This window comes from Xiphophorus hellerii, chromosome 2 (genome assembly GCF_003331165.1).
Source record: "Xiphophorus hellerii strain 12219 chromosome 2, Xiphophorus_hellerii-4.1, whole genome shotgun sequence".
In the NCBI taxonomy this organism is placed as follows: Eukaryota; Metazoa; Chordata; class Actinopteri; order Cyprinodontiformes; family Poeciliidae; genus Xiphophorus; species Xiphophorus hellerii.
In genome coordinates this window covers 7,832,631-7,858,218 of record NC_045673.1, presented here as the reverse complement: position 1 = coordinate 7,858,218, position 25,588 = coordinate 7,832,631, and the positions used below count along the sequence as shown (strand labels likewise).

The window sequence follows — 25,588 nt, the reverse complement described above, 5'->3', positions numbered from 1 at the left end:
GCATACTTGTTACCAGGATCAAATAACTATAGCGCAAAAAAAATAGTTAAAGCCCTAGCCACATTTCCATCTCATCTTGTCACGTCGCATGACATGAGGGGATCAAATGTTTTTACTATTAAAAATCTGTACTATCTAGCCCTCTTTTACTCTGACACTCTTGAATAAATCCAATGAAACAAATTGCTTGCATAAATCTTTCCACAAGTAGAGTCCATGAGGGAGCAATTTAATCTTAGCACAAACATGGCTGTTCTCTGAAGGTCCCAGAAAGTTGTTGAAGCACATTAGTTAACATGCAGCAAGGAAGACCAGGGAACATAAAATATCTGGCATAAAGTGTGGAATATTTTAGAGCAGAGTTAGTTTATAAGAACTAAAGTCTGGGCAGCTTAAACAAAGCCAAAAAGAAGTTTGTTGACCTTATTGATAAGCACTAAGTTCACTGAAATAAATTACCCTGCAAATGTGCATGATGATCACTGACCTTTAAAGAGAGTAAGGCAATTTATCTATGTATGTTGTTTATAATTTTACATTCTTGTTTCATTTTTTACAACATTTGTAATATTTATTATCAAATGCTTTTAATTCCCAAAAACTTCTTTTTTTTTTTTGCCAGGCGGCACATTTTGTAATTTGTGTTTCCGAGAATCAAGCTCACCCAAAAACTGCAACCAAATCCCAGAATTACGTGGATTTTGGTTTTGTTGCAAAGTCAGAGTTTACAAAAGCTCTGCTGAGAAAGAAAGATAAAGGCCACAGTAGCAAACAGGATCATATCTAATACATACATGGACACTAAGCCGCTCAAGTCTTGTGTGTTCAGATATAATCTAAACTGGAAAGGTCAACAAATGAATAAACAATGACAGAATAACCAGTTAAAAAGCTTCAGAACAGAGAGGGCCAGAGAATGACACACTGAATTTTAAATGAATTGCTTATAAAACACACAAAAAAATTGCATGTATCTGTGTGTGTGCTCCCAACGGAGCTCAAAATGTGTCTGAAAACGACATAAGATATAACTTGCCAGGAGAAGAGGTGGACTTTTCCAAACATTTTGGTCAATCTACAACAATTATTTTGGAGAGCAAAACTGTGCTTTTCTTTGCAGCGAGGACAAACTATCAAACAAACTCATGTTTCATTCATTGCAATAGTAAAATTTTCTGGAAGGTGGGAGGACCCAGGAGATGAGCAGAGGTCCCGCGCCAAAAAAGATGAGCGGAAGCTGAAAATGGAAATCAAATTGAAAAACAAAAAAGAGGCCTGACCACAAGGAGTGAAAAACAATGACGGCACAGAGCAGCTTGTGAAACAATGGCATGGAAGGTAGCAGGAGAGAGAGACAGGTGCAAATGAGAACTGAGTGAAACAGTGAGTGACAGACAGTCCCCAGTGGGTTGGGTTTAAAACGAGGAAGAAGTCATCCATTCTGCAGTGAGACACAGACGTCTCGCAGAGAACACACAGCTTCAAAAAATAAAACCTAAAGAACTTCTGTACAGCGTCGTTCAAGCTCATTCACAAGAATGGATAGCTAAAAGTCATTTTCTTCTCCTTAACCACAGTAAGGCAGCAGAAATCTATAAAGGCTGATATGACAAAGCTGAGCAGTTATTACAAAATAAGACGGAAAACAAAGTAGAAAATCAAGTCAATACCTCCAAATCTAGGTTACAGAAAACCAATAGTAGACGATAAAATTCACCACCTGGCTTTTCTGTTTTCAGACTGAAGGCCTAAGGACTCTGAGTCAGCACTTCATAATAAATTTCACAGCAAAACAATGGGTCAAATAATGAAATAATCCCCAAAACACTTTCTAGCAATCAAACATATCATGACTTAAATTCTGCTGGGGGTGTTCCAGTTAATTAGTAAGGCTCAGATCATTTAGTCACATTCAGTTCTAACAAATTCCCAGAATAAAGCATTTGTTTTGAAAGAATTAAATAATTAGTTTTAAAAAACAAATTAGTTTAATGAATAAATTAAAATAAATATTTAATCAGGTTCTGAATTGGCTGTTTTAAATTATGTTACAATTTCTTATACCAGCTGTGCTTATATTATGAATTTAGCATGTTTCCGTGGACAAGTGCTTTGTGCTCAATTCTACAAATAAATTTCAGAAATTAAAAAATAAATAAATAACCAACTTAAATTTAACTGACAAAACTTTCTAACTCTAGTATTTGTCATGACAGAAACAGATAAGAAAGTTATGTGGTTGTATTACATAATAACACATTTGACAATTATGATTGTAGCTTTAGTTCACCTCTAAAGTACAGTCAATGTTTTTATTAATAATAATAAACTCCATATGTTTATTCTACATATTTTAACAGTTTAATATGAATAAAATAAGCGTCAGCCTGTTGATGGACAAAGCATAAATTGATACAGACAAAATCCTTTTCATTGATTACTTGTAAAGCTGGAGGTGTCCTAATCCAGCACTGATGTCACATACAAACATAAAAAAAATAATTATACTGGGTTTTGGTTAATCCATTACCAAATGGTAATTGGTAATGGATAGGCAACAGCCTACCAGACTATTGCTGCTGACCTTAATAACCACAGGAAAGGACAGTAAACTCTGATGGTTACTTCCACCAAGATAACACACCATGTCGCAAACCTCTAACCATCTCAACTGGTTTCCTGAATATGACAATGCGTTCATTGCACTCTGAGGGCCTCCACAGTCACCAGATGTCAAATTCCTTCAGGATGTTGTGTAACAGAAGATTTCTATCAAGACATGCAGCTGACAAATTAGCAGCAATAGCCTGATGTTCTAAAGTTAATTAGGACCAAAATCTCTGAGGGATGTTGCCTTCTTTTATTGATTTTTAAGAAAAAGCAATTTCATATCAGCTTAGGGGAAGATATTATGGAGCATTCACCATCAATACGTCTTTTGCAAAGATCAATCACTACAAACATTACACAATTTGGCAGCTCTGCTGTCTACTGAAGGTAGCAATGGTGTGATAGTCTCAAGGCTGGCAATTAAAACAAATTGGTACATAAACACCGGTTTTCTGCCTGTGCTTCAAAGTGTTAGGACAACTGACATAACATTGATACAGTTTTATGCTACCTGAGACAACAACGTTGTTTGGGTGATGCTGCATAAAGAAGATTTTCCCATTTTCCACACTGCACACACCTCTTTTATGACTCTCAAAACAAAGTGGAAGCAACAGAATACAGAAGGAACTTTACAACACATTTTCCATATCTTAGGCACTGACAAGGATGTTTTGACTTAATAAAAGGAACAGAAAGTCAGCAAATGCTTTGTTTGGAGGAAGCAGCAAGTTCAGTTACTGCTGAAGAGCTGCAGATGAGTAAGAGGAGATGTGGTCTTGGACTGCCTGCGGTGATGCTGAGAGTTTTCTGAAAGAGTCCCAACATGAGAAGAGGCAGAGTTAAAAGCATGGCTCTCTTTCTGTCTCGCCCAGCAGTGGACTCGCCTTCCAACACCCAGCTGTGTTTGTTTGCCATGAATTAACAGGCAACAAGAATAGACACGTTCACTCGATATTACCAGAAACCCTCCACAAGTAGGAGTCAACTATTAAAATGGCTGTTAAATGAAGTGATTTATATTTAGGATCAGTCAAAATCCTTTTTATTTACCTGCATTCTGCTGTTGTATTTTACACATAATGTTGTATTACACCCTCCAGGAACCATTTCATAGCTACATGACCATCTTCCTTTAAATGTCTTTGATTCGTGATCATCTCATTGATAATTATAATATTTCTCTCTCATACGATAGCAGTTGGCAAAATACTAAAGGGAAACCCTGAGTGAGCGCTGTGAATGTGGTCTTGTTCAATCTTAACCCCACTCACAACTATGTCACGGATCAAACAGCAACAAGGTCCACAGGAGCAGGTGGGGGGTTTCTGAATGCCAAGAGGCCACTGCTGCTCAAACAGATGTTAGAGCCGCACCGCTTCTGAAATCTGAAAATCTCTCCCACTACCGACAGCACAGGCCCCTGCTGACACCTATCAGCTCCACCACACAGGAGCCCAATAATCACATTATAAGAGATTATTGTATTAGTATTTGTTGTTCCTTGCTGTTGTCTCCACTGGGATTAAATCAGGCATTAAACAACACTGACTATGTACTTGTTCAAAATTCACCACACCTATGAATCTTTAAGCCACAACAAACTAAAGTGTTCTTTGTGTTCGACTTCAAAGAGGAGCTTTTTTTTTAAGCAGGATGACTTCATGTGAGGACCATTGAAACAAAACTCACTGCACCAGTTTGCCAAAGCTAAAATACCAAAAGCAACACTTGCCCAAAAATATCTTGTCTATTAACCTATGAATCATAAAAGAAACTGGAATGGGTCCACTCACAAATGACACGTGAGGCTCCAGGCAAGCCGCTTGTTCTTATAAAAGCTGACGCTGTCTAAGAGTACACTCGGAAATATCCAAAACGAATGGACACGAGTTAAGAAACATGCAGGGAGCGCGACCTTATGGAAAATGGAATACAGAAGCCTTTTCATAATAAAAGAGTTTAGCTTAAAGCAAGCATGTTTATGTAAATTCTGGTATGAATTCAGGGAACAAACATAGACCTGAAACATGTCAGGTGCATTTCTATACACCTAGTTAGTAAATTACTAGTTTGCATGTGAATATTCTAATCTAAGTTTTAAAAGAGTTGTGATGTGAACGACTGAGATTATTAAAGAACATCATCATCCATACGTAATTATTTGTGCAGGGTCCCATAGAGGTCAGTGCCTACCTTGCTGCAATGTACCAGTGCCATCTACCAATCTTTACAACTTCAAAGAAGTTGTAAAGATTTTTACATCTATTTCACCATTAGATGAAAGTTTTGTTAAAAGGTAAGTTTCTGGTAAATTACTTCTGTTAGTTTCTTCTTTGTCCCTTTAGGTACTGGTGCATGACCCAGCATTTCCTCTTTATATTGGGTAATAATGTCACTGATGGCATTACTGGGTGGTACAACCAAATGGAGGGTTGTCTTTTTTTGTATTGTATTGGTTATTCTATTTTAAATAACGCTATGAGTTGCCCCGAATTAAATGTTTTATTTTGCAGACCATTCAGTTGTGTAAATTAATTTGTAAATAAGATTTTAAAAAATCTTATTTCTGTTTGTTTAAAATTTGTTGTTTAGTTCAACTTACTTTCTAATGGTCACAGACTAATGAAGAGCAGGTGTGTTTGTAATTCTGTAAGAAGTCAGTAAGATATTGTCTACTGGAAGGTTAGACTGTTAAAAACCTAAAGTTAGATTTCTGCTACCTTACTGCACAGTCCTGCAGAACATTACTGAACAAGCAGCCTCATGACCATTTGAAGCACATCTGACAGATCACAAAAGGTCTGCAAACCCACCCCGACAAGCCAGTGGCCAATCATCTAACCTGATAAGCCAGATAAGGAGAAGGAGGAGCATTAGTCAGAGAAGCCCATGGCTCTCTGACATCCACAGCTCAGGTGGGAAATCTGGTGACAGGACAAGTGTCAGTTGAATTGTGCACTCCAAACATCTTCCCTTTATGGAAGAGTGACAAGAAGAAAGACACTTTTGAAAGAAAGCCTTAAAAACTCCCGCTTGCACTTTGCCACAAGCAAGTTTTAGCTTATAGCTTAACAAAAGGCAAAATGTTTAAGGAGGTATGTATACGTCTGCAAGGCCCCTGGAGAAAACTAATATTTTCATGATATATGAAAAAGCAGTTTTTAATCAGATTAACGCTGTTTGTGCTTCTTCAAACGGCAGCATGTCATCAATAACACATTTCCCATCAGAGAAATGAGCTCGATTCATTTCGGTCACACTTAATTATTTTGTACATTAAACAGCTGCGTTTAAAGTGGTTTCACACCAGTGGGCTGCTGTCATTTTTTTTCCCCAAAGTAAGTGGTCCAAAGACTACAAAGCGCTTTAATTGACGTCTTAATTCCTCCCACCTCATCCTCTACACACACAAACACAACACAAACCCAGAAGGTAACTAGATTCACTGATATTAAAACAAAAAGGTTGCTTTAAATGCCGTCTCAGGAGAGAGGGAAGAGAATCGTTCTGTGTGGTCGATGGCAGCCATCACCGTGTTGTGAGGTCAGAAAAATTGTCACTTAATCTCAAGTTGCGGCTGCAGCGGGACTGCTTCTCAGCACCGTCAGAGGATAAAAATAAGATTCATCTGCAGCAGCGCTCAGAGGAGGACCTCAGAGACTTCCCATGACACTGGCAGCAGAACTACCTCTATTCACCACAGGAAACTAGAAGAAATTCACTGCTCCATTTATTTTTAGGTGGAATATCAAATATAATGTGATGTTGAAACAACACAGAGCTTGTCCTGAACCTCTGTTCCATTTAAGCAAGGATCATTTACCCCCTATATGTTGTAATGACATCAGCAGGTAATTCAGGCACAGCCACTTACTTGGTGATTGTAGCACTGCCAAAGGCCGTATATAGTGGGGCATAGTGTGCGTAGAACCTGCTGTACTGTCAAATTCTGTTATTAGAGTGACCTGGCAGAGCAACACTGAGCTGACAAAGAAATTGAGGCGATATTAAACTTGAAGCAGGTTTTTGTTGGTTGTACCAGGGTGGATAAGAAATAAATTAACTTTATAAGCATAAAAATGTGAAAAGAATCCTTTAAGATGAAGTGGCATTCAGGCTTATAGGTCTGTCTGTGTGATGAATGGTGGCTCCTGTTTAATCAATTACATTTCATACCACATAATTCCAATGACACGCCCTCTGTCAGAGGTCAGTCTGCTTCATCTGGGCTCAGAGAGACAATTTTACACACATACTGTGCCTGCACTCTTCACTCGTGTAGGTAAGAGGTGTTTTTAAAGTACTCACTTACTATAAACTATGGAGGTGCACCAATGAGGCTTGGCTTATGCTAATCTGATGTTGCACTGACAAAGTTAATGCGCTGCTAGCTCTAAGAGAGCATTCTGGTTTGCTAAACCCCCAAAAATCCAAGCACATGTTGGTTTATACATTTATGTAGTAAAATTCAATTCTGCATTAATTTAATAAGAGTTCATATCTCTTCCAATTTCATATGATTTGGTTTCTGATTAAACTGAAGGATGTTTAAGTAATCCCTTGTTAATAGATATTAAGTATGTTCATTTTCTTGTAGTAAACTATGAACATACATTTTAATCACTGGTTTCCAAAGCAAATCTTATATAGCATTAAGTTGAAAAAAAAGAAGCTTAGTGACAATCAGATCCTTTTATACCTCAACAAATCAAATACAGAAATATAAAAACTACTTACGCCCAACATGGTCAGAAGACCAAAACCAGCAGCACTGGTTTTGGTCAGGAGTTCCTGCTAAAACTGACGATAAATTGACACTGTATAGTCAAGTAAGTTAAGAAAATGCTAGTTTTTTGGATGCAATATTTGCCACATTAGTTAATTTATCAAGCCATGTTTTTTTTTTTCTTGCCAACTGTGGCAGGATCTGTCCTCCATACATTTTGTCATCCGATTACATCTGCATGTCTTTGTTAGCTTTAACCTTCACATGCATGTGAACATTCAAATCAAAGCCTAAAGTATATCGGGTCCTAAAGAGACAACAGAAACATTTTTTTTACTACAAAAGACTTAAGTGCTCCTGTTTAAAAAATATTCCAGGAGAAAACATTATCCCTTCAACTGATAATTACTTGACTGTAACACCTTTAGAAAAATTTGCATCGCAAACATTTGATGTAACAAAAGAGCCCCTTTTGAAATTAGAACCAGCATTTCACACCTTTTTGTGATGCCTTTTAGAAATAAGCTCATTACATTGGAGCCCTCTGTCAAAGGCATTTAAACAGACGGCATGAATCCAGGCAGCAGAAAGCTTACGTTTGCAGCCACCGGATTAATCTGCTCAAGTGTAAATAAATGTGAATTGGGTTGATAAAATTAAGCTCACACAGCTGCACAAATAGAAAAATATCACAAATGTAGAAATACTGACAACCTAATGGTGTAATAATTACTAATAGATATGTTACAACAGATATTACCCAAAATGAGAACTTTCAGTTTTTATACTGTAAGTTAATCTTAGCCTAAATCAGCTATATTTCAACAATAATTATTATGAAGGCAGGAAGTACACAAGCTAGTAACTTTACTGATGGAAAACCTTTTGTTTATGAACAATAAATGCAGAATCTCGGTCATCCAGGAAGATTCACATTGTACCCTTGATGCTTAAAGTTCACAAACATTAAGATTTGTGTAATGTACAAAATGGTCCACACCACATTTTTTAGCCTTCAATGCTGACAGATACCTAATTAAAAAGACTGAATACTAGAATTCAATCAAAAGGTGCATCAACAGGTATAAATTGTGCACATTTATCCAACTAGGATAAACGACGTTGTTCAGAACATGCGCATTAATTTTTTCTGTTTTTTCCAATGATTCACTGATTATCTAGGTGTATTAAAGGGACAGAATTATGTATTTTTTAGGTACATAGTGCCATTTTATATTACAATCAAGTAACTATGTTGTCCTCCATTTATTACTGTGAGGTACATTAGAAACAATTCTGAAATTTATCACCTTGAAATCAGGTTTCTATCTCTTCAAGAAACTCCTAGTCTTTCCGACACGCCTCCTTCATAACCATGTTCATCCATTATGCCGTTCACAATCATTTTTAGGAGTGAGAAGTAGTCAGTTACGTAATGCAGTGTAGATTAAAGCTTCTGCTTGTATTTGTACGTAAACTTACCAGCTTCCGTTGACACCAACCACAGACGCCACAAAGAGCCACCAGCCAAACTGCACAAACTGTCACTGCGAGGGAGACCAGGAACACACTGAGGGACACCGAGCCTGGACACACAACAACACGTAAGAGAGGAAAAAGATCAGTGATGTCTTTTTTAGGGGTGGGCAGGGGAGACACACAGGTGCTTAAAATGAAAACACGGGTTGATTACATGCCACTGTAAATGCTGTCAAACAGGAAAGCGTCTCAAAATAGAGCTGCGCCTTCTCCCCTGCACGATTAATTGAATTGCCAAGCTGGGCTGCCTTTTTTTTTTTTTTTTTTTTTTTTTTACACATTCCATCGTAAGCTGAGAATTACAATCTTACTGGCCTCCGTGGAGAAGCATTTCAATACCTTTTCAATACGAACCTGAGGCAGGCATCAGTCAGCAGCACACACGTCACTGTCATGGTGTCGAGGCTTGTTAACTGACAGGCTGAGAGTGAAAGGGTGAGGTTTGGGTGGTGGGGTGGATGGGAGGCTGGGGTGACAATGCAAGAGAGCTCGTGATTAATGGGCAGCAGAGGATGCCCAGGGACTGTGGTGGCTCTGGAAGACTCATTAAAAACACCATCCACTTCTTCCCCCTGGTGTGAGGAATTTTTTAGAATCCACATTTTAATATCTACACTTTGGATGACAGAAATGCTCAGCCTAAATGAAGGGAGAAAGATGCTAATATGTTGAAATTTGGGATTTCATTACCTAACAGTTCCTAAATAAACAGCAATATGCCAGAGTACACCTCCAAGCCTGCTCAACGACAAAAACTGACAAACAGCTCAGCCTTCCTACACCAACTGGGTTTGTTCTCGTTTCCACAACAGCTATCTCTCTCCCTTTCTGTGCTTGTCACAACTGGCCTTTTCATCATATTTCTCCTTTCTATCTTTGCATTATTCTCCTCCTCACCAAGACCCGTGGGAGCAGATTAGCTCAGAAAGGAGCAAAAAGTGGCAGTGAAGTTGTTTTATGTGGGAAAGCTGCCTTTTTCTCTTCAGCCTCAGCTACTGTTTCAGAGCCAGCGTGAGTCCACTTCAGAAACCATGACCCTGCACAGACCGGCACAGAGCATGGGTGGGAAAAAAAAAAAAAAAAAGAGGAAGAAATTAATGAGAAGCACACAGCGATTAGGCTACTAGATCCAACAAACTTCCCCAAGAGCAAAAAGACTTTTAGTTTTCACTAAATACAACAAATAGGAAAAAATAGGACACCACTCTTTGCTGGAAGAAGTTTTTTTTCTCTCTTGTATTATGCACACAGCTTAATTTCACCAAACTCAGATCCAGAACCGCACAGCATTCTGGGAGATGTAGGCAAAGAAAAGGCTTTAGCCACTCAGTTTCTCATTGCCAGCTGAACAAGGCTTTTGGCATCAACTAACTCACTCACTCTCTGGTTACATAGCAACTCGCTCACTCTTTGGTTACAAAGCAACAACCTGCTGAGTAACTTGCGGCAGTAGTTTAACGTTTCGCCACCGTTCCGCATAACTGCTTATGGAGTGAAAACCGTGGATAAAAGAGGAAAGGTCACGCTAACAATATGCAGTATTTCAGATATTTAAAACCAAAAATGTATCAATATTTATTGATACTGACTGACATGAAACTCTTATATTGTGATACATTTTTAACCCACATCATCCAGCCCTATGTTTTCATTATTTTTACCCTCTATTATACTATCATGACAATCTCATACCAAACCTATTAGTCTATTAAAAACATGTGGATTTTTTACATTTTTACACTTTTTTGTCCTGGCTTGGTTTTTTAAGCTGGAAATGACTTAAATGTGAGTTAATGTTCATCTGATGTATTGTTATCCGCTGCTTTATTTGGATAAAAATGTTCCACTGTCAGTTTTTCTCTATAAATCTTTTGGCCTTCCTGTATCCCTTTCGTCATCTTCTCCATCAGCATATAAACTTGGTCCTTCTTCAAATCCACGATCAGTGTTGGAACTCCTTCACTCAGTGGATTTTGTCTTTGTGTTCCTCTTGTTGTTGGATTTATGATTTTGGATTCCCTGCTTTGGGTTTTTGTTAAGTGAAATAAAGCTTTTATCCAAATCTTAGTATGTAAGCCTGCATTTTGCATCATTCCAACATTCCTCACGAACAATTCAGTGCTTTAATCCAATATTTTTAAGATATATTATGTATGCCTATTTTTCATTCTTTTTTTTTTGCATCCACAGTGAGTGATTATAACTGAATGTGTTTGGGAATAAGTGATAACACATTCTGTTATATCCCTGCCCCTTATTACCAGATGGGAGTTCGATATTTACTGAAGACCTATTTATATTTCAGGCAAACTTTTAGAAGCCATCCACTAATTAAAGCCCAGACTTAAATAGTGCGTTATTATTTTAAAGCGGACGAGAATTAAAAACTTACAGTAGTAGAATGAACTTGAGTATTTTTCTGTGGAACAAAACTTCAAATTCTAAGTTTTGCATTCTAAATGTTCTAAAAAAAAAAAAGCAGCTTTAGAGGCTGAAATACTGAGGTGCAATGCTACTTGAGACACCATTGCCTAGTGTTTGCAAATCAACCAATCCCAGAGCATTATTCATTTTACTTGGTGCTGATTAGTTTTAACCACCAAGTGTGAAAATAAAGAAGATTTTAGATATTAATTGTCTTGGGAACAAAATGTGTGCCTTTGTTGTAATTAATTCACATTTTGCACAGGATGGGATTGAAAACATTATTTGGAAACATTTTTCCAGCATTTGCTTGAACTGTGCCTAGTGCAAATAACAGTGGTTATTATAACAGCTACTGTGCGCAAAGCTACTAAGTACTTTTAAAGACCCAGGCTTTGTATTGCCATATATTTTGCACTTCAACAAAGAGAAAGACTAAACTGTTGGCTTGAATGTAAAGAAGCTTGGCTGAATTAAAGCCTACAGAGTTTTGGGGATAAATTAGAGCGAACACTGCAAACCAGGCCTTCTCGTCCAACATCAGTGGCTGACTTTTCAAATGTGGTTCCGGAAGAATGGTCCAAAATTCCTGTAAACAAACTCCAAAACTTTGTGCAAAGCCTACCCAAAAGAGCTGAAGTTGTTGCAGCAGTAAAGAGTGTCGAGTCATCAGAATAAACTAAATGGTTTAAAAACTGGATGCCACTCAAGTGAATGAATACCTTTGGGAATACAGTATATTAACCTTATGATCTGGGAAGGCCATTGGTTTAGGCACCCCAGAGTAGTTACTTGTGAGAAATTAAGGGACTTCTCAAACATGCGTGAATAAGTCAGAGTAAATCAAACATTTTAACATAATACAAAGATAAAAAAAACATCAATTTTGCACAGTTAAATAAACAGAAAACAACCGCCTCCATATGACAGCATTGAAGCATCAATTGTGCATTGCAAGTTAAAGAAATACTGTGGTCCAGTCAGCTAAATTTATGGTAAACACAGTTACATATTATTTTTGCTTGTCTCAACTAAAAGATCCAGGTGTTCTGATGCTGCGAAAATGTGCAAGCTGTTTGTAACACTAATATTTTTTTTATAGTCTTAGGAGAAGTCAAACATTTTATAAACCTGAGGGGTGTGAATAACCATGGAGATAAACTTCTTGATAAAGTAGTAGGAGAAGGAGCAGAGTCTCTCTTGTCAATGCTTTAGAACTGCCAACCTCTCCAACAAGTGTTAGCCTGTAGCCAGACAAAGAAGTCAATGGAATTGTCTCTAAAACACAACAGAATAACATTTTACTTGCAATTGGGCTAAAAATGCTATTTAAAAGAAGAGATAGATGATTTCAGATGTTTTATGTGGTGCTTCAGGAATCCAACAATGCTCTCAATGCAGATATATCAAGAAGTCTCTACACTATCTTTGTTCATCCCCTGACTACAAATGAAGTTGACCCAGCCGAGTAAACACACTTGATCGTACTCCCCTGACCTTTATCTGATTGTAAAGTTACAACCAGCATAACATTCATTACAAGCGTCTTGTCCATTATTTATCTGTCTTTATCTTTGCTCAGACGCCCGGCAGAAGACAAGCTCTACGTATGAGAGGGTCTGTAAAGCTCAGCCTTCTCCTGGATGATGAATATCTCTATTCACAGATGTTCAAAAATAGCCTCTGTGGTCTGCTTGTGTATTCTAAAAGCAGGTCAATAAAGTCGAGTCCATTAGAAAGCATGGCATTATCACGAGTAGCAATGAATCTTAAACAAGTAGAGTCGAACTGTTGCGGAGCTCTGGGCATGTGGGAGAGGCAGTTGGTGCTGAGTGGCTCAGTGATAAATGTTTGGATGTGTCAGGATCCATGGAAGCCAGCAGCTGATGTACAGCCATCAAGCCCTGCATTTTCTCTGAAGGTCAAAAGGTGGGGATGTGACAGGTGGTTAGGAGAGAGTTTATGAGCTATATCACTCACATGGCTTTCAACTGAAAAGATGTATTTAAAGTAACAGACAGTTCCACTTTGCTTCCCATTTCATGGTTCCCTTTTTTATAGCCATCTGTAGCGTGCAAAACTTGGCTAAAGGAATAAAAGGAAGGAAATACACTGTGTGGAGGTATTAGAGATATATTCAAATCTTCTATGGCTGTGCAGGGGAAAAAACTGCATCATTAGAGGAAAAAAAGCATGCAAAACCTCTAGTCATCACAGCGCTCCGGAAATTAAATTTATTCTTCCCGCTGCACAACTCATAGCTTGAAATACTTCAGCAGGTGCAGCTTTGGAAGGGTGAAAGGTTAAAATGGTTGTTTGCATTCTGAATTTGCAAACAGAGAAGCAATATTCTAACATACACATAGCTTAAGCCAGCACTGTAAAAAATCATAGCAAAGGGAGGGTGCTGAATCTCATCTGCAATGGCACTACTCGGTAAGAAATGACAAGTGAGGTGAACAAGCCATTGAAGCCTTTGATCAAAGGCCTTTAGAAGTCAGGTCACTCTTGAACTTGAAAGTCACTTGCTTGTTTTAGATTTCAGTGGCTCTCTCTTTTATATGCACATAAAAGAGGAAATAAATGGTTCTGTGTACTGGGGCAAGTGCTTCCAATGATGCTGCAAATGAGCTTGTAATAAACCCTTCTCACTGAAGAGAAAAACAAAAGACCGAATTCATGCAAGAGGTTAAGTGTGGATAGTCAACAAGAAAGGTGGAGCCGAAGTGTGAAGTTGTGACTGGCATTGGATCCCCCCCCCCGGGATGATGAAATCTGAGTAAACATACCATGGCTTCATGTTGTTTACATGAATAATTAAAATATAACATCATTTAATTATACTTTTTAAAAACAGAAATGTATTTATTCCTACTGCTGCTAAATATTATATAATACATTCATTAAAAATGATACAATTTCCCCTTGATCAGTGAAAAACTGAAAAATCCTAAAGACTTTCCTATTTATCAAATGCACCAAAAATAATAGTTTGTACTGTTTTTGTTCAAATAATACATTGCTCAATCATATTTATATTTTTATTTTTTAATTTAGTAAAATGTTTTCTTTCTTGCCAGACAAAATTATCAATGTGTTATGCTGCATCTAACCAAGAGAAATTTAGTACATTTTATGCAAAATGCAGGGTTCTGTTGCGTAACAACTGGGAGTGTAACTTTCTCTGAGGCGCACTTATTTATTTATTTAAAAACATATTTAAGGATCAACTGGTGGTGAAGGTCTCTACTAGTGTCACCAAGTGATCAGATAATTGTTAAATAAATAAGAACGTAGTTTATGGCATCAGTTTCAGTTTCAATCTCAATAGTTGCAGACTCCTTAAGGTGCGTTCATTTTCATCAGCACAGACAGAATGTCTGCATATTGTTGTATGACTATAAGTAATAATATAGTTGGGTTTTAATATTTTTGACTAGCGGTTGCATTAGTCATGTAGCAGTGAAAACAATGTTTAATGCACCTGTGTGAAAGCTGCAGCACTCATACTTAGGAATTATTTCTATTTTAAAATATTTTAAAAATCTATTTCAGCCAGGCTTATCTTGCGATCAAATAATGTATGCTTACAGTTATACACTGTATGTACAAAGGTGATGCTTCAGTGTTATTACCCAACTAGTATAGCATAATATAATTCCACACTATTTAAATGAAAGGTAAACCAACAACACTGTAACAGAGGTCAATGACATCTGCTTTAATGTATAAATCAAGATAATTTACAGTCAGAACAAGAAAGCTCAGATTAATGACAATCCGATTCAACAGGTTAGAGTTCTAGGGAAAACAGAAATCAGTATTTAAAAGGAAAAGATTGATCATCTATAGTATTGACTAGTAATGCCAAATCTGTCTATCTTGCAAGATAAGCAAATGTGCTGCTGCCTTTTTTGGCCAGCCAACTACCAGGGTTGTGTTACATTAACCCACAGAAAACTAGCAATTTCTTTGTCAAATCAATAAATAATTTCAAACAGGACCCACATGATGACAGCTTTAAAACTGTACTTTCATAAAGCATTGGTATATCTTGATAGCAATAATTGGCTTATGCCTATTTATGACATTAAGCATTGTTGTGACTGCAAATGTAATCTGGTCCCCATGGAGTGACCTCAGGCCCAATGACATACAGGTACCAGTCCTCAGGGGGAGAAAAAGCTTTGCTAATTGGACAGGCGGATCTGGAGCAGTGTCCAGTCATCAAAACTGCCAAAGCATATCTGTGTGCTCTAAGTGAGGTGAAGAGGACTGTGCCTCAAGAGATCTGGATTCAAAGCTCGTAGCCTATAAGTAACTTCAAAGAGCCTGCTTCTTCTATTTGAGCCTGGGTTCTGCACTTTTTGTAGCCACTGATCGGCAGGGTAAACCTCAGATGTCACTCCATAGTCTCTTCTGCCTCAGGAGCAGAAACAGGATGTTTCAGCAAAATTTTGTTTACCCGCAGCTAAAGCACGATGCTGAGTTTTGCAAATGTGTTCTGACTACTTTCTGGTTCAATTTTACATAGTAGATTTTTTTTTTTTTTTTTTTTCCTTTGGAGTCCGAGGACTAATACATAGCTGATTGCAATCAGCAGATTTGAATTAGTTCTGCTGTACTAAGTTGAGCTGCAACTGCAAGAGCAACCTTAAATATAATTTTTAAAAAAACTATACATCTATTTTAGATTAAGGTAAGAAATGTGTCAAAATGACGTGGTGGCATTTAATTTACCGATATTCCCAAAAACTAACCTGCTGCTCTGACATTCGCTCGACATTATAGCTGTAACATTGCCATTCCAGCACAGTTCAGTGGGCATTTGCTTTCTTACAGACTGCCATTTTTGCTCAGATCACAAATAGACTGACAGGTTCCCACTGCAGGCGGCCAAAAGTGCAAACCATTTGAATTATTATCAGGATTGGAGGAAAATTGTGGCACATTTTTCTAAAAAGCTCCAAGCTTTAAAAAAAAAAAAAAAACCTCAAAGATGTAGACTATCTTTAAAGCATCACATCCTAAAACAATTGGACACACAAAAATAACCCAGAAAACAGGAAGATACGATGTGCAGTGGGGATACACAGGCAGCACACCTCACATTTATCAGCACTGCTGGAAAAGATGTGTGTAAGATCTAAAAAGAAGCCATCTTTTGGTGCAATAGCATATTCTCACCCTGCAGTTCTTATAGTTCTGGGGTTTGTTTGAACTCCTCCATCATTTTCTCTATTTAAGATCTTAAAGGCCTCAGTTACATTCATTTTTGTGGAAGCGTTTATAGCGTCAAGAGTTTTGTCAGGTAATATTTTCACTACTATTTTTGCCCCACTAGATAAGCATACTAAAAGTAAAGTTAGAACTTGTTTCTTTCCCTTTTTCGTGGTTGTGTCTTATGCTACTGAAATAAAACATTAATTTGACCATCTTTATCCAGGGTTGCAACTTCCCGATAATGTGGCCAGCATTGTAGTTAAGGTCAGCTTTTAGACATAAGGAACACCACATTTTACAATGCAACGGCTGAATGTGTATGGGCACAAGATTTGTTTACATAAATAATTCATCTTCAGATGAACTGATAGCAAGGAACAGAGGCTATTTTCAGGAGACGGAGAAAAAAAAAAAACAAGCTGAAGCCTTGGAAATTCGAGTCCACAGCAGATACTCCAGCTCCATGTGCAGCAAATCACATGGATGTGTACTGGATCAGTGAAATTTTGACAGGCCGCACCTGTGGTGAGAGCAAGTGTCTCTTGCTTCCCCTGTAGGCTGCAGGGCGCTTTGCCTGTTCTTTGGTCCCAATATGCTCCCCGAGGCTCAGCTGCAGCACCGCTGTGCCCCTCACAGAGGCCGCTTCGTAGTAAACGTAAGCGGACCACCACTCATGTCCGTCTCGGTTCAGTGACAACCTCCATCTCGTCCGAGTAACAAGGCGTGCTTGCATTTAACTAGCAAGGCATCATGTGACACATGCACGGCGTCACCTAGAAAGGCACCATCTGTTCTGTGTTGGTTATAAAGCCAGCCCAAATGCCAGGCAAACGCTGTAAAACTTGAAAGACAGCTCTAATTAAAAACTGATTTTTGAGGGATCTGAAAATCCAAAGAGGAAAAACAAAAAGCACAGGAAAGGGGGTAAGAAAGGGAGCTAATATTGTATGAAAACCTCCAGATAATAAATAAGGCATCAAAAGCAAGCCTCGGAGACGAACTGGATAGAAAACACAGATAGAGGAGACAACCTTTTTCACATAGATGTTACAATCAAAAATCTTAGTGTTTATATTTAGAATTTTGCTAAATAAATGAGCATAAAGTAATGCTTATATGCGATGTAGATGGAAAATGTATTCGTATTTATGGAACCCCAAATTCAGTCACCCAGGAACTTAAGCTATTTTACTAAATAGCTCGAGCTCATTCAGACTGATTTTTCTAACAATCCTCTGCACACCTATTTTCTATTTAAATGACTACTTGAAGATGATGGTTGCACTGATTTCATTAAAAGATATCAGAGTAAATGGAGCTAAATACATGCATGCACTCACTATTTAGATTTCTCAGTTATGTAGCGCTTTTCCATGGTCTTTCACATTAAAATACACATGTGTGTGATTGAAATGTGACAAAATGTATATAAATGCTTTGACTAAGGAGTTATACTAGCTCTAATTATAGTCCCAACACTTCACTAGGCTTGAAGAGTAGTCATGTCCCTAAACACAGAGCTTTAATTCAAAAAATGCAAAGCTTTATACCCACAATCCTAAACTCAGCACGGATATTTTTAGCAATGTTAATTCACTGTCATAACCCCAGTGGGAGGTAACTGAATATTATCCACTTTCAATTCCATCTGATCAATAGATAAAACTAACTTTCTGGCAGCATCTATCTCTCCCCTGCCTTAGATAAGAGTTACATTAAACTGTAACATATATCAGATAATCTATCAGTGTCCCTGGGATAATTTTCTTCCCCCAGCTCTGGCACAGAACGACAAAATTAAGCGGTAAGATTGAAATAAATTACTTTAATGTGTAAGCCTCATAGAGCCAGCCCATTTATAAAAAGGCAGCTTCCCTTGCCTTCAAATGAGCAAACTCGTATTTGTGCTGCTGCCTTAAGTGAAGCACACGTTAATAATAGATTACAGATATATATCAGAGAATCCCTTCAAATGTTGCTCTAACAAAGGTTAATGTACCTGCCTGGATGCTATCTTAATATTTGTCAGTGCAGTCCATCTGTGCTGAATTAATAATAAATCATGCATTTAACTTCTAATCAACTGTAACTCTTGACTTCCTGTCCCGCAGGCGATAAGTATAGACTTAACCCCAGTTTTATAAGTACCACCTAAGAGCTCCCGCGTGTCAGAGACAAATAAGCAATATATCACCGGCACCTGATCAAGCTGAGTGAGCTTCTCGTGTCCCCCAAGCTTTGGGCTGTTATGGCTGCTTCACACAGCTCCAAATAAGCCATTATTCACCAGTCCCACTGGTGGCTTTGAGTTTATTGATTTAAGTCCACAATGTGGCTGCTGATACTCTGGAGGTGGACTAGTGTCTTTCCCAGTAATGAGCTTGTGAGCTGTAGACTAAGTCCGTCATGGCTACCAGGACTCTGGAATCAGGGCCATTAAATTTTATTTGTTCTAAGCAGGGTCAGACTTCCCAATAAACCAGCTTCTGGATTGTTAAACAACACCTCTGGCCTAATGGCTTCTTGCACACATTTTACAAATGCTTGTTATCTCCTAAAGCTGGACAGGAAACAACATTTGTCACTTTATTTCCATTTTTAGAACACATGCACTGATCTGTCCTAACTATGGCATGAACTGTGTTTTATTTCCTGCTCTCTCTGCTTTGGGTTATTCTGTCTATTCGATCCAATATTTCAGTTGCTTCATAACCCTGAGGCAAAAACTGTTTCCAACAGAGGAATTGTTTCTGGAGGGTGAGAAGAAATCAAGCTTTTGTACCTTTTTATTCTTATGGAGCACATCAATTTTCCTGCATAACTGATCTCTGCAGCAAAAGTGCTTGCTGTGTCCTTTATTAAGAAGAAGCTAGACATCTATTCAATATGTTTCACTCAAAACATTGTATCTGTACATAAAATAATCCACAGAGAGTGACAGGATTCAAGAAGATGCAGTTAAAGTCATTAAGATAGCAACCATCTATGGTAATAGTTTCCTGTTTTGAAGGGCATCCTTCAAAATGCTCTTTTGTATCTGTAACAGTGTTTATGTAAATGACAACTTGGAAAAACACTGAAAAAGTGTTTTGTGATTTTAGGTTTAATACTGTGCATAATTAGGTTCCATGCAGGACTCTTGTTACCTCAACATGTTGGTAAAATCAAAATATAATTTTCATCCTAAATCTGGCATTGGAATGGATTATTATGAGCTTAGCTGCATAAACAGGTAGTTTACTGGCTATGCTATAATCTAATGTTACATCATGGCAGTGCTTCAAAGTGATTATGTTTTGCATTGGCCTGATAAAACATGCTTTTTAACAGGTGTATGGACAGTTGTGGACAACTGCTCCACTTAGTTACCTACCCATAAATATTAAGTTGCTCCTTGGCCTCATTTAAATGCAAAGTAAAGCATGCCAGCTATTAATCCTGGCATATCCAACTGTCTACACCCACTCAGTGCTAACTTTTTATCACTTTCACCTAATGTACTCAACACAAACTTCTAATTTATCCCCTTTAAAAAGGACACCGCCTTCCAGAAAATGGGTACACATACATGCTCAGAGTTGCAAACATCCACACAGTCACGCACTCTTCCACTTGACACATCCTAAGCCAAGTGACATGAGTGGGATCCTCTCAGAGCACTTTTGGGATGTGAAGAAAGCGAGAAAATGGAGAAAAAGCATTGCAGGAAAAAAAAAAGAGTAGGAGTGGGAGTGAGGGAAGAGGGAATCAACTGTAATGCTATTGAAAAGCGATTTGTGAAGCCTGTGCATATGCATACAGGCCTACAGTCCCCATCTGCCCACCTCAACTGCTTGCTGCTGGTGACATCAACCAAGACAAAGAGGTCTCGGATTCTCCAGATGTATCATGTGGGTGGCATAATAAAATCTAATCCAAGTCGAAGTCAATTGTTTTTGCCTGAAGATACGGAGTAGCATGCATGCATGCCCCTGCACTTAGATATCAATGTCTGATTCCTGCCCCTCTGGTCACGTGCAAAATATTAGCCTAAATATTCTCTGCCTTTTAAAAATGGGAAAACAATTATTAATGGTGTAATTAAATTATTGGCAGGACAAGTGCAACTTTAATTGAACGGCTGCTAAATGACAGTCAAATGACAGCGAAGCAGCCTATTCTCGGCATATCCGTTATGGTTTATGTGAAGTCTCATCAGACACAACAGAAGCGAAGCATGAGCTTGCAGCTCAAGGGGTTTCATGTGATTATCCAGTTTCCAGGAGTGACGGGTGTCTACCAAACAATGAACAAAGTTCATATGGGCATGGCAGACAGACTCCGCGGAACACAAATGAATTCATTTTGATTCACGACGACAAAAAGGGCTCTACCTTTTGCATCTTAATTCAAATAAAGACAGCTTGTAAAAGTCACTTTATTACCAGACTGGACAGAGCAGGCAGTAAAAACCCTGCAAACTGAAGTCAGTAGCTGGAGGTTAGAATACTGACTGAGCCACAGCCCAGTCAAAGTCCTCTACCTTTAGAGTCCATAAAAAATCCACTAAAACACAGACCTTAAGTGACCCAACGCCATTCCTGTGTGTGTGTGTTTTAGTCTTTTACACACATTCCCTGCAGTCACATCCTCACACTGACTAACTTAGAATGGTGTGAGGAGAGATCCATACGCCCCGCCTGTAACCACAACCTTCTCACAACTGGTGTCAGGAGGAGTTGCTGATGAGAGGATGATGAACAAGTGTGCGACAACATAGTGAGAAAGAGTAAGAGGGTTCAGAAAAAAGAACTGGATCTGGTGTCTGTATGCTGAAAAGGCAGCCAAACTGGAACTTATGAGAAACGGCATGTTAACTCCACAATATGGGGCTTTAGAAATGGTGATTCCTGCTTTCCTCACACAGTAAACAGAATACAGACTACAAAGTATTCTCAAAGCATAGAGTGAATTTACACAGAATTTGAAAAACAATCTCTAAAATCTGTTGTGGTGTTGCTATAAGGAATAGTGGAAAATCAGCAGCATCAGACGTAGTTCAGGTTTTGTTCTCTTTACTCTTGCCGTCCTCCTTCTCCTCTTTCTCTACCACATACAGCGTATTTTGTCACATCATATTCAGAGCTCCCCCTTCTGTCCTTTTCATGCAATAGCAGAACATAACATTTTCCCTTTTCCTGAAACAATTACTTACATGTAACATGTGCACTGGATAACTCACAGCAGAAAGCTAAGTTTGTAATATTACCATTTCAATAACCAACAGCAATCTGAAAATTTTACGAACCCTATTAGCTAAGGCAGCAACAGTACATTAAATGAATGTCAGCATTAGAACAAAATTACCAGTTTCAGTGTTAACCATAGCATTATAGTAAGAACATTTAAACCTCTTTATTTTTGTATTTTACTTTAGTGGAACCGTAGTATATCTTAACTTATCTTATAGAACACTAATACCAGTCTGAACAGTAGGATTTACAAAAAGTTTCACTTTATCTTACAAAACCTGTCAACCATCTTGGTGCATTTCTAGATCTCTGACTTCTTCTAAGTGCAGCAGCAGATTCATTATTGTTTCCTGGCAGGTGCAAAGGTATCAAATACAGTATCACTATTTTGTTCTGAACCAGCTAAGGTTTGTTTTGGGAAGTGTGCAAGTTGTGAAGCATTCCACTTGCGTTCGTCGCTTAATAAGAAAGTGTTTTGTCCAACTTTCTTCATGACAGTCCGTGGTTCTGTAAATCTTGAAGATCTTTTGGAAACGTGCTCAGGTCTGTGAACACGAACAATGTCACCCACTTTGACTGTTGGTACTTTAGCTCTCATTTTCTTGTCTGTGTATTCCTTCATTTCATTTTGCTTTTGTTTCACTCTCTTTTGTATTTGGGCATGTGTTTTGCTTTTTAGTTCTACTGGGAGTATGTTTAACTTGGTGCGCATCTTTCTGTTTCTCAGTAGCTCAAATGGGGTTACTCCAGTGGTTGCATGAGGAGTAGCTCGGTAGTTGTGCAGGAATTCTGTTACAGCTTTTTTCCATGAACTGTGACTTCTTTCAGATGTCTGTATACAGTCCTTAAGTACTCTGTTGAATCTTTCCACAGCACCATTTGCTTTAGGATAGTATACACTGGACCTTAAGTGCTGTATCTCTCTCTCCCTCAGAAAATCACTAAATGCATGAGAAGTAAACTGACAACCATTATCTGAGACAACGTATATCGGATTACCTTCCCTACTGAACACAGTGGCTAAAAAGCGAATGACAACATCTGTAGTGACAGTAAAAGTGAATGCAACCTCAGGCCATTTGCTGTAGTAATCTGTAAGTACAATAGCATAACGGCAGTCCCATGTAGCATTTTCAAATGGACCTGTAATGTCTATTGCAACTTTTTCCCATGGTTTACTAGGGAATTCAACTGGAGTAAGAGGAGCAGGAGCAGTTATGGCTACCTTATCACTGTTCTGGCAGTTAACACAGGAAGCAATGACAGAATGTACAAATTTGTCCAGTTGTGGCCACCAGAAAAGTTCACGCAGTCTCTGCTTGGTACGGACAATGCCTTGATGTCCTTCATGTGCTAAATCAACAACTCTGGCACGCAGTGAAGCAGGAACAACTAGTCGATCTGTCAATCTCAATATCAGTGAGCCATGAACTGACAACTCATCTCGTATCTGAAAGTATGGAGCAAGGTTCTCTGGAAGACCTTGTTTGCATTTAGGCCAACCTTTTTCAATCTGGTTGCGCAGTAGGGACAGTTCTGGGCAGGTTTCACTGGCAGAAGTGAACTCTGGAAGAGAAATGGCACACAGTGACTCTTTAAAAACAGCTGCAATCATGTCAGGTTCCTCTGTTGCCTCGTTTTCAGCAGTTAGTGGTAGTCTGGACAGGCAGTCAGCAGTGACGTTTTGGTGTCCTGGGCGGTAAGTGACGTCATACGTGAAGCAGAGCAGTCGAGCGGACCATCTGGCAATCCTTAGTCCAGCACGGCCAGAACCTTTAGAGGTGAGTAAAGTCGTGAGTGCTTGGTGATCTGTACGAAGAACAAAGCGACGACCCCAGAGGTAGGTTCTCCACCTTTCCACAGCCCAAACGCAGGCAAGAGCTTCACGTTCGACCGTGGAGTACTTGCGCTCAGTAGAAGAAAGAGTTCTGGATGCAAAAGAGACAACTCTCTCACTTTGATCTGAATGCAGTTGAGTTAACAACGCACCCAGTCCATAATCTGAAGCATCAGTAGTAACATAGGTTGGTAACTCAGAGTCATACAGAGTTAAGGCAGGACTGTTGACTATCAGTTCTTTAAGTGAAGTGAAGCTAGACTGTGCTTCTGTTGTCCACTTGAAGCTTAAATCTGTGGAGTCTCTGAGCACTGCACGTAGTGGCTCAATGACAGTCGCAAAATCTGGAATAAACTTACTGTACCATGATGCAAGACCAAGGAAAGATCTCAGAGAAGATGTGTCGTGTGGAGCTGGAGCATGAATCACAGCAGTGACTCTATCCTGATCCGGTTGAAGACCTTCTATTGAAATGGTGTGACCCAGATAGTTCAGTGAAGGTTGATTGAATTTGCATTTGTGCATGTTTAGTTTGAGTCCGGCATCAGTCAAGGCTTGAAGCACTCTCCGTAAATGTTCATCATGTTCTCTTTGTGTAGAGCCATAGCAGATGATGTCATCCAGGTATGCTTGTACACCTGGCAAACCTTTAAGGATGATTGACATCATTTTTTAAAACGCTGATGGGGCAGAAGCTAAGCCAAACAGAACTCTGCAGAAACGAAAAAGTCCCTCATGAGTGATAAATGCTGTAATATCACAACTTTCAGGATGCAGAGGCATTTGGTGGTAGGCAGAGGCTAAATCAATCGTGGAAAAAACAGTAGCCCCACAGTAGATTTGAGAACAGTACATCCATGTGTGGTAATGGATGGCAATCAGCAACAATGACTTTATTTGGCTCCCTTAAATCAACACACATGTGTGGCATTCCCCCATCTCTTCTCTGTGTCACGACTATGGGAGAAATCCAAGGAGAAGCATCAATACGTTCAATGATGCCCTTATCCTGGAGATCTTTGAGCTCCTCTGAAACAGCTTGTCTTACTGAAAATGGAAGTCTCCTGAGTTTTTGATGCACTGGTAACAGCATTTGGTAGTATATGTACTTTGTGTATGAAGTTTTTAGCATAGCCAACTTCCTGAACTGACACTTCTGGAGCATGTTCTGATACAGTCTCTGGTACAGCAGTATGAACTGTAGGTGTAGGAGGAGTACTAGAAGTAACAACTTTTCGTCCTTCAAGTTTCATTTGTAATGCCTGAAATAAATCTAAGCCAAGAAGAGCAGCACCTGACTCAACAACAACAAGAGTACCTGCAGTAGAATGACTATCATGAGAAATGGTAGCTTTTAAGCACCCTTTTACGGGAATTTTCTCTTTTGCATAGGTAACAAGAGCAAATGTAGGTTCAGTTAGCACACATTCTGAAAAGTAGGTGCTGTAAACTGTCCTCTGGTATAATAGACACCGATGAGCCTGTATCCACAATCAGCTCAACATCTTTGCATCGTCCATTAACAGTCACTTGAACTGTGCAGAGGATCTTGTCTTGCACTGCATTGTTCACGTAAAGAACTGTGGGCTCATTAATGAGGACTTCACGTACCTCCTTTTGAGTCGAACGGCACACTCGTGAAAAATGTCCCACTTTACCACACTTATTGCATGTCATTTTAGCAGCAGGGCATGAAGGTTTGTTAGCAAGGTGGTTGAAAGATCCACAGCGGAAGCAGGAACGGTTACCAGCAGCTTGAGCTGTGACAGGAGCAGGATCCCGCGGCTTCTTCTTCTTCGTGTCCCAGCGGCGGCTTGGCTTTGGTTGCTTTTGTACGGCCCTCGCTGGAGCGGAAGCGCTAGCAGCAGTAGCATCAGAAAGGACGTTAGCATCTCTTAATCCACTTTCAATTTGCAACGCCAATGTAGTAGCTTTAGCAAGCGTTAAGTCCGGTTCAAGTAATAATCTGTCTCTTATGCGAGTATTAGCAACACG

At 38.9% G+C, this 25,588-nt stretch overlaps 1 protein-coding gene across 1 annotated transcript in view; it reads right to left on the bottom strand.

Annotated features, from left to right (window-relative positions):
- LOC116732227 (synaptotagmin-7-like) overlaps nt 1-25,588 on the bottom strand; it is a 66,624-nt gene that overhangs the window by 5,375 nt on the left and 35,661 nt on the right. Inside the window, exon 2 of the mRNA XM_032582270.1 lies at nt 8,822-8,925. Coding sequence (XP_032438161.1) covers nt 8,822-8,925 — 104 coding nt within the window. The remainder of the gene's footprint in view (nt 1-8,821; nt 8,926-25,588) is intronic.